Source organism: Amphiura filiformis, chromosome 7 (assembly GCF_039555335.1).
Source record: "Amphiura filiformis chromosome 7, Afil_fr2py, whole genome shotgun sequence".
In the NCBI taxonomy this organism is placed as follows: Eukaryota; Metazoa; Echinodermata; class Ophiuroidea; order Amphilepidida; family Amphiuridae; genus Amphiura; species Amphiura filiformis.
Window position 1 is genome coordinate 9,079,933 of NC_092634.1, and position 10,720 is coordinate 9,090,652.

Below are 10,720 nucleotides of genomic sequence, written 5' to 3' on the forward strand. Positions count from 1 at the left end.
CCGACTGCGTGATCGTTATGAATTGCGATTCCAAATACTCAATCAATATTTAGAGAATAAAGGTATTGTTTTTAGCCGCTGTCGTGCATCTATCGTCTCATCATTATTTTAAGTTCGCCTCGTTGTTTTACGCCAATACCTTTATTCTCATTCTTAAACAATACCTTTATTATCATTCTTAAACACTTCAATTCAAATAAAAATATCATACAAATTTAAATCAAACAAAATCTACATTTTGCAAGGAATTACCTAGGGCTTAAAATCGATCAGTCTCGTTGTTTCTGTGCGGCTCCGATTGGTCCAAATAGCGAGTACGCGTATCGAGTTGACACATACTCGCTGACCCGTGTGATATCGTGTCATATCACACGGGTAAAGCTGGGTAAGAACCAATAAGATTGCAGGAACGTTCTCAAGTGTTTAAGAATTGCCAATTTAGAGCTTTTGGTAGTAAATGCGATATCAAATTGGAGCTAACAAGATGCTGTACACGTCTATCACAAATTTTCATAACATGAACAGGGTTTAATTTATGACGGGTAACATAAGTAAGGGCCTTTTTCTTGTGTAGTGTTTATTTAAATGTAATGTCACTACGTGCTAAACAAAGTGTGTCCTTCCAACTAACCGAAGAACAACAACAACCTAATAATAACAATGAGGATTATAAAGACAATTATTGTTGTCTGAACGGCAGGAAATATGAAATGCAATGTCATCACTATCATTATTAACCCTAACACCAGTAAAAACCACAAAATACCACGATGAAAAATTCATAACATGCATGCATCCCAGGGTCTGCGATGACGCAATCACCCGAAGTGTGATATGCTCACGGAATTGCTGGCCGGGCAGCAATAACCCGAGCAGCTACCGGTCCGCGATCGTTCGCTTGGCATGCGAGGGGTCAAAGGTTCGAATCCCGGGGGTGCCAAGTCAAACATTCTTCTTCTTCTTGAAAAATTCGGATCTTCTCTGACTTCCGATACCAAAAAGCATGGGTCAGTGTTAGGGTTAATAGATTTACCATTTTCCTGCTCAGTGTAATCGAAACTACAAAATTAATATTGCAAACTGCAACGGGCAGTTATTAGGTGTGCCAATGTATTTATACTCAGTTTCGCATGCATTACTTACCGTGGCATCTTATTATTTTCCTGAAATGAACAGATCATAAAAAATAAATAAGACAACAAACACATTTAAGTTTTCTTGGCAAACAAAATCCAAGATTGGTTTATAAATTATAGGCATATGTGTCAGTTACTGTGACGCTGTAATGATACGTGATGATAAGTAATTATCATTCTATATTCCATAGAAGCATAAAATATTTCAATCTTTGGTATCAAAGAACAAAAGTCAGTGTAACCATCATGATTAAATAACCAAACAATAATATTGTAAACAAGAGCTATACATATTTTGTACTCGTACCGGCTCAAAATTACCACCAGAATAAAGACGACAACCAGTACAACTCCACATACGCTGACGATCATTATTAACATTATAGGAAACTGTTGGCCTTCATCATGTTCACCAACTGAAAAAAAAAGTCAAGACGAATTTACTGATGATGACGACAACGACGACAACGACGACGACGACGATGACGTTGACGATGATGATGACGATGATGATGTAAATTATGATGATGATGATGATGATGATGATGATGATGATGATGATGATGATGATGATGATGATGATGAATCAGGACGAACTATATAAATGAAAAACTAAGGACAATAAACTCGATTTTGCTTGAATCAGAATTATAAGTTTATGAAAGTAAAGCGTCAAGTTGAATGGAAGGAATACAACTTGATGTCTTGTATTCTACATGGAGCTTCCCAGCAAACACAAAACGTTTTCGACATCATTCGCAAAAGGTTATAAAAGGTTGTCAGAAAACGTTTAAATGTTGGGTTATATAAAGGGTACAATAATGGTATAAAACGTTTTCATAACATTACATAACATTTGTTGTTAATTTACTGCACAGCAAACACAAATGTTTTACAGAAAACATTTAAATTTCGGGTTATATAAAGGGTATGAAAACGTTTTAATAACATTCCAAATTGTTTTTTGAAAACTTGGTACTAATCATTCTAAACAGAATGTTATTTTGGGGTTGAAAAAATATTTTGCAAAAAATCTTTGCCCAAAATATTTACAATAACGTTTTAAAAACTTTTCACGACCTTTATATAACCCGACATTTAAATGTTATTAAAACGATTTTACCTAAACCAAAACCCAAAATATAACTTATTTAAAACGTTTTAAAAACGTTTTTGTGTTTGCTGGGTTAATACATTCATTTCCTTTTCCTTACTCATTTCCTTATCTCATTGTCCTCAACAAGCACATGAAAAAAATTAAAAATGATTAATCATTTGTTAATTCTGATAATATTTATATTTTTCAATAAAAAAATGTACTTACAGTTAACATCAGGGGTACACACTTCACTACACGTACGTGATTGACAGATGTGCTCTGTTGTAATATCGGCACAACACTTAAACTGCATCCCTACATCGTTGGCCGTCAACGGACGAGATGTAAAATACAGTTCGGTAGTTTCCCCAGAGTAGGTTGAAGCTATATATTTGGGAGAATGTCCAGATTCTTGTAGGTTATCATTAAAATACCTGTAAATTGAAACATCAACAACAAAAACCAATAGTAGTACCAAAATGCCACAAATCAATCTGGAGTTAGACCTATAAGTGATAGAATTATCATGCTGAGAATGGATGCAAAACCGCAACATTTAAACATCATTTCAAGAAGTATACTATTAATTAAGTATAGTTGCGCATTTTTACATGGTGTACTTGATGAACTTGATATTTAAAATCGTTGGGCTAAATTTCATAAAAATGGCGGTCATTTTTATTGATCAAAATCACTCTACGCTACTACCGGTATTTGTTGCGACCGACGAAAACTCGGGGGATTTGGATGATGCTGTCGATCGGGTTACGGAACTTTAGTAGCTTTTAGTAGTGCAGTATTCTTACCATGTTATGGTACTTCGTGGATTGCTCGTTGAGGATCTGCAAGATAATTTGATTGTCCTCACGCCATCTACAACCACAGACGGTGGACAATCAGAAATGGTTACTTCTGTTGGACAAACTGCAAATGTAGCAACAATTAAATAAGGGAAATCTAGTGTTATAAATCTATTTTTGGCACGCCATTTGGAAATTTAACCACCTGTACATAATTATTGCACAGCCCCTAACGAGTCACGTAAAACCTTTACAACAACAATCCTGAAACTTTTTAAAAAAAATAATTATGATATAACATAATTATAATCAAAAATGGAAACCATTGAACCCGGGCATGGAACTCCTTTGTTTTGCAGTAAAATATCTGTAATACAACTGTGTAGTCTTTAACATTTGGCTTGAATGCGTCATAGACTTGATCCACCAGTCCTTCAACTGCTTACGCACGGTCATCGGGTTGTGCTTGCAGGTGAGGACTGGTAACGATTGCGTTCGAAAAGTGTCGAGCGCACGCCCTCATGAATAATTAATTAGTTGTGATCACGTGGGTGTAATAACTTTTTTATGAATGAATTTACTACGAAATACGATGAATGGCAAACAAATAAACAAGATTTGAAAAAAAATAAATAAATAAATAAAGTGTTTACTATTTTAACCGTATTTTAAATAATATCATTTCTATTTTATTGATTAAAAAATAAAGTTACTTTTAAATAACAAACCAAGCAAATCAATTCAGTATCCCATTTTAATAAATTTCACTACTTTTTCAACCCGGTTTCCAAGAGATTTTTTAAAGTTTTAGTTATCACCTTTGGCTAGTTCTTTGCCTTTGCCGTACGGCAAGTGTATGACTATGTATGAATATGATCACAGATCTTTTTATGGTCTGTGGACTGTGGTATGACTCAATTTTAAAGATTGACCAATATTTTGCATAGGTTTGCATGATTTTTCAAATAATTATTGCATAGCCCCTAAGGGGTCGTAAAAAAATTAGCCCGCGATAGGGGGTCATAAAAATTTTTACTCCAGTCACCGACATATATGTGACCCCCTTCCGAAGAAAATGACATCCCCTTAGATTATACCGTTTGTAAGTCATGTATAAATGTGCAGTTGGGAGTGGGCCTAGGACTACGGTATGGGATTGGTAGTCAGTATAGTGTTACAGTACTGTAGTCACAATGTTACGCAACTTACGTCACACAACTAACGTGACGTAACTAACGTTACGTTGCATCGTTAATTTACGCAACATAACTTGCGTTGCTTTGTGCAACTTACGTTGCGTAACTTACGTTTCATTGCGTTGTTAAGGAGGCACACAGGATCACTAATTATCCATTATTATTCACCTCATAACTCGAAAACTATTTATGTAAAGTATATAAAAGTATACATTTTTTGAACGGAAATGAGCTCATAAATCCATTTAAAACGTCAGTTTTGGGTCAAAAGTACAATTTTCGAGAAAATCCCAAAAACGGCTTTTTTGACCAAAAATTTTTGGTCCGCCATAAAAAATTATTTGAAAATCAAAACTGTAAAACATGAATTTTATTAATTTAGACAAATAAATCTAGAAAGTGTTTTTTATTTTTTCGAAATTTTGCTTAGTTTTTAAAATATAGGTAAAAAATCAGTAAAAACGTGTGACCCGTGTTCAAATTTTTGAATCATGGTGATAAAAAAGTTCTAGGCCCTAATTTAAAAATAAAAAACACTATCTAGATTTTGGCCATATCTAAACGTTTGACTTAAAAACTTACCTCAGTGATGCTTCATTTAGACGCTATGGCGGACCAAAAATGGTTAAAAGTGGTCAAAAGTGAACTTGCCGAAAATCGCGATGTAGAAAAATACAGCGGATTTTAGGTCCATTTTTGAAGATTATTCCATAAATATATAATCCGGTGACTTGTGACGTTTGGTCAAGTTAGAAAATGAGAAGGGGCGTCCAACTGCAGCAGATTGGCATTTTTTTGGCGATTTAGAAGGTAAAATATACAATATGACAAAATTATCCGTGCACATTCGGCAGATGTTTATCCACATGGTGTAGCCATTTTATTTACTGCAGTTTTGTTTCCATGGTGCAGCAGAGCTTCCGGCAAGGTCGCGGCGTCGCGTCGGCGTTTGAGGAGCGACAGGGCGCGCGGACATACAGACAGGTTACGCGAATAAGTTGCACAGTGCATGGTCGTGTTGCCGCGAACGAAACCATGATTATTTTAAGCACAATTTTGTCCTGTTCCGTATAAAAAAAGATCATGCTCTGTATTAAAATTTGCGGACATTCAGAACATTAAAATTAGCATAGAATAACTGACAAGCAATAATTATTTTAGCAGATAATCAGGAAGTTTTATGAAATGAAGAATAAATTGAGACATAATCATGATAGGCCTATTTGCGATTTCTGTTTTGTACTAATTTTCATAATTTTGCTTTAAAAATGCAATGTTGTTAATTTATCGTTTTTTTGTGATTTTCTTTCTTTTTTTTTATCTTTTTTTTTTTATTGGTGTTGACAAATATTGCATTTTTATGTTCATTGTCCTTTTCTGAACCGCAAACATGATGTTGTTACTACTCGTTGCTTTTTCTTTTTAGTTGGTGCTTGAGAGGCACCACAGCGGCCCGTCCGCGCCAAATATATGCATTTTAACGCCCGTTAATAGCTAGGTCTACACCACAGGAATCCCAAGTAAAATTTTAAAAGATTCTGATGTGTCGCATTACTCAATATTCCGTTTTTGTTATTGTAATTGTTTGTTGTTATCATATTTTATTTTTAACTTTTTACGGAATATCAAACACGTACAAAAGTCATAGGCCTATTATAGGCCTAAATCCACAATAAAGTTGTAAAATATTTTGTACCGCATAAAAAGTTAATAAAACTACAACAACAAAAATAAAAAAAAGTGTGTCTGTTGTTGTTTTCAATCAAATAAACGTGTAAAAAGTGGGGTAAAAGTTGTAATATGTCTTGAATAAACTTCTTATAAAACGGACAAAAAGTAGGTCTATATATATGTTAAACGGGCAAAACACGGAGAGGTCACAAGAAACCTGAAAAACACGGAAATTTACATAGCCTAACAAAACCGAATTTCAAAAGTAGAAACCGGAACTAATTAGATTGTGGTTTATGTAGTAGGCCTACCGTATATGCATCATGCTATAGGACCTAAAGAGCGTTTTAAAACACTGCATGAAAACATTCACGAAAAATGCTTTAAAGCAGTTTACCTTTTAAAATATGCAGAAAACATTATAAACGTGAAAGTTGAAAGCCAGACAAACATTCATGAAAATGCTTTCATAAACGCGTGCTCGCTATGCCGATTTCAAATATCGGCATTTTTGACTTAGAGTTGTAGGCCTATGCCTGGATGGTCGATATGATGTATTGAAATGTCAACGTTTTTGACATTGCGTTAACGGTCAATCAGGAGTAGATTAAATCCGTGTTTTGATAACACTTTTAAACATTATTCAGGGCCTTAGGTATCTAATATAGGCCTACCGGTAGTAACTGCTTGCCTATTTTTTATGGTCTTCAAAATGAAGACGAGACTGAACGACCGCAGAGGCTCCCGAACCAAGGCTGGGACTGCATAAAATATAAGCTAATATAATAGGCCTTTATTCTTGTCCAACTACACCAACTTGGTAAATCAAATAATAACAATGAAATGAATGAATGAATGAATGAATGAATGCTTGAATGAATGAGTGAATGAATGAATGAATGAGTGAATGAATGAAATAAAACAAATTTTAAACATAAAATAATAAGCCTAATGATGTACTAATACGGGCTAAGTCTAGCCTACTAGCAAAATATTTAGGGCCTACGTTTTCTATCGTATCTACCAGATTGCGTCATCATTAGAGAGAGAGCTTATATTTGGAGTGTTTGCAGGGATAGAATTGAGTTTTGTGAATTTTGATTTATAATTCAATGTAATTTTAATATGTGTTTGATGTATTCAAGTGCTTCAGTAAGTGCAATTAATTTCTTTTAATAATCCTATTGTGTTTTTCAATGTAATTTTTTTATGTTTTTTATGTCATTATAATTGTAATATTTCATGTAATTTGGCCTCCGGGCCACGAATTGAAATAAATTTAATCTGAATCTGAATCTGAATCTGAATTACAGGGCTTCTTACGGGTAACTACTTCTTACAGATAAATTTCATCTTTTCAAGTTCAAAATGAAACTTGAAAAACAAAACAAAAACATAACATACAAAAAATTTATACCACTATATCAGCACTTTTTTGGCGAAATTTATCGAGTAGGCCTACTGATTCTGGGACGGGGACGGTGGTGGTCTGTCGACCCGCAGTTTCGCAATGCAATGGTGCAAGCTTTACCTACCTTGGAAGAGATCAATACGATAAAATACGGTAGTGATCGCGATTGGCGACTCCAGCGCCTCAATCAGTAATCACCTCGCCCATCCAGTTTACCATGTGTGCGTGTCTTTGCTAGCTGTACGCCGCAGTACGCGTTACGAGAACGCGATCTATTGCGGGAAAACAATTATTTATTTGCTTTTGCATTTTGACGAATTTTTAATGAAAGGGGGTCTTTAAAATAGCTTTTCTTATGGTTCAAATTTTAAGATTTCTTTAAAATCTAATAATGACAAGATAAAATACGGTTTGAAGATGACATTAGTGATGAAATCTAAATTTTGGCCATGTAACACTTTAGTGATCCTGTGTGCATCCTTAAGTTACGCAACGTAACTTACGTTATGCAACGTAACTTACGTTATGCAACGTAACTTACGTTATGCAACGTAACTTACGTTATGCAACGTAACTTACGTTATGCAACGTAACTTACGTTGCGTTGTTAATTTATGCAACGTAACTTACGTTGCGTAATTTACGTTGCATTGCGTTGTTAAGTTACCCAACGTAACTGACGTTGCGTCATGCAACTTATGTTGCGTCGCGCAACTTCTGTTGCGCAACTTAGGTTGCGTAATGTAAGTTTCGTCACACAACTTACGTCACACAACTTACGTCACACAATGTTACGCAACTCACAGTGTTACGCAACTTACGTCACAATGTTACGCAACTTACGTCCTAATAACAGTAGGATAACAGTAGGTCCACGGCTGTAGACTACAGCAAGTGTAACACCATGCATACATAATGATACGATGTGTGTATAATAGGCCCAGTCTTAGACTAATGTGTGTATGCGTAGACTACGGCGAGTATAATGCCTGCCCCTGACAGTACGGTACGATGCATGAGGGCCCAGCCATAGACTACGGTAACTTGTAATGCCTAAATGGTGAAATGTGTGCAAGGCCCAGCCGTCTTGGAAAAGGTTAGGTAAACAGAATTACATGTACCGTACAGAGTCATGGTACTACTACTACTGCTAGGCCTAGCACTCAGGACCAGTATTTTGTCATACATTCATGCAAAACATATCATTCTTCTAGGCCTACTCACATTTGAATACTTTGTGGCTAAGCCTAAGCCATAAAGCCCGAGGCCTAGTCATAATTTTGGGACTCCGTTTTTGGATCGAGTCTTTGTCTTGTAAAATTGAGACTTGGAGATCCAACCCATGATTTGGCATGAAGACATGAACTTACCTTTTGTAACATGAATAATACTATCCATTCGATTTCAAGTGCAGTGCAGCGTCTGATGTAGGAGACGTGCAGTTGCACAGCACACAGTTCTCGGTGAGGCAAGTTACAATGTATTGACAGGTTGGCACTAAACTTTCACAGCGGGATTGACAGTCGTGCAGTGACAAGCATACTCAGATTCAGACATGACAAACACTGGGACATCGTAATGGTAATTTAAATTTGTAAACCAGCACCATCACGATCACACTGTTCATGCTAATGCTATTCCCCGGTGCTATTCATTCATTATAGGCCTATTCATGGTTTGATTTAATATGACATGAAGACCTGGGCGGGTTCAAGAACATGACAACATTCTGCTCTTCGTGCAGCATATTTGTCAATTATGCATGTCAGAATCTGATGTACATGATTGATGTATGCCATACTCAGGATACTATCTATCATGCCATGGTATGCAATCATCATGATCATTCATGCATTCATGACCATCACGACAATGAATTTTTTGTCTGTCTTGAGACCGTGCATGACTGAGCTTTCTGTAGTACTTACATGCTTAGGTGCCTAGCCTGCACTGACCAATGAATAACATACAAATCACTCGGTGTGTGTACAATCCGTATAGTTGAATTTATCAGGCTGCTTCTGCTTGTTGACAGTGCACATCCAATTCATGAATTGTAAACTAGAAAATGCCGATCGCCGTCTACATGGCACAAAAATGCCTCCTATTTTGCTCTAAAAGAACCCATGACTTCAGATAAACGGTCTAAAAGATAACAAGCAACGTCACCTTCAACTTCTTCAGCCAAAGTTTCACCATTGACAATCAGGTTTGAAATTAAACATATTTTGTTGTTTTTTCTATGCACTTTCACACAGACAAGCTGATGGCATCTCTCTGCTCTGATTTCACAAAAAAATTCAATTTTATGAATAATTAATCATGTAATCATCTCTTTTACAAGCCCTTACTGGCCGTACAACAAGTATTGCACAGGCGTCAACGATAATACTGCTGATGAGTTTGACTAGTTTCTATTGAGCTACTGCGCATGCACCCCGGAATTCCGTCGTGAAAACAATAAAATACAAAAGAAATTTCTCGACACTTTTTTGAATGTTTCGTTCTCAGGCCCCGAACGAGAAACGGCCATTTTATTCCGCCATTTTGAATTGTTTCGAGGTCGGGGCCAAGGGACTCAGGCTAAATGCGTCACAGCAAACGTATTCGTTAAATGAGTGAAAACTTACATTTGACATTAATGGAGACCTCACTGGATAAGAGAGGAGACGCCAGTGTTTCATGGTGTGCTTCACACCGTATTCGTTGTTGATTGTGTTCTCTCCTCATTTTATAGTTAAGAGTACTCATCATATTGTACCTCATCTCTTTCATCTCATCAGTTCGTTCAGATGACTTCATGATATCATTATTGCTTAGCAACCATCGCAGAGTACCTTAACAAGTTCAGGAAAAGCATTACTTACACGTACCGGTATTACGAACTCCCAGAATAAGCAGTTATTGTTGATTGTTATTTGGAAAAACTTAAAATTTGTCATTCCAGAACATTGGTGCGCCCCAATGCTCTGAAGATCTTTACTTTCCACTGGGTCAGCTGTTACAAAGAAATACAATTGAAGACCTGAGCGCAACAAGACCGCAAGTCCACTTGGCCCCTCAACATGTATACACTAAAGTTGCGTATAGTTTCGTATAGTTTGGTAATGTTTTATACATGTTCAGGGGCCAAAACAAATCTTTCACAACCTTTCATGATGTTTTCACTCTGGAACATGTATTAAACATTATAAAACCCTGAGAATACATGTTGAGGGGCCAAGTGGACTTACGGTCTTCTTCTTGCGCTCAGTTCTTCAATTTTATTACTCATTGTTCAATCAAAACGTATGACAAATTAGGGAATTCTAGAGAAGGTCAAGTGAATTTTGGAATTTCCCATTCTGATAGAGAGGAACCTTTTTGCACTCACTTTTCCCCTCTTGAACGACATTTACAACCATAAT

General features: G+C 36.1%; 1 protein-coding gene across 1 annotated transcript; it reads right to left on the minus strand.

The window, feature by feature from the left end:
• Positions 1 to 1,139: 1,139 nt before the first annotated feature.
• On the minus strand, positions 1,140 to 10,115 carry LOC140157613 (uncharacterized). The gene is made up of 5 exons (XM_072180853.1): positions 9,944 to 10,115; positions 3,042 to 3,159; positions 2,461 to 2,669; positions 1,458 to 1,552; positions 1,140 to 1,163 (listed from the first exon to the last, which is right to left on the minus strand). The coding sequence occupies exons 1-5, from the start codon at positions 10,113 to 10,115 to the stop codon at positions 1,140 to 1,142; spliced, it is 618 nt and encodes a 205-aa protein (XP_072036954.1).
• Positions 10,116 to 10,720: the final 605 nt, after the last annotated feature.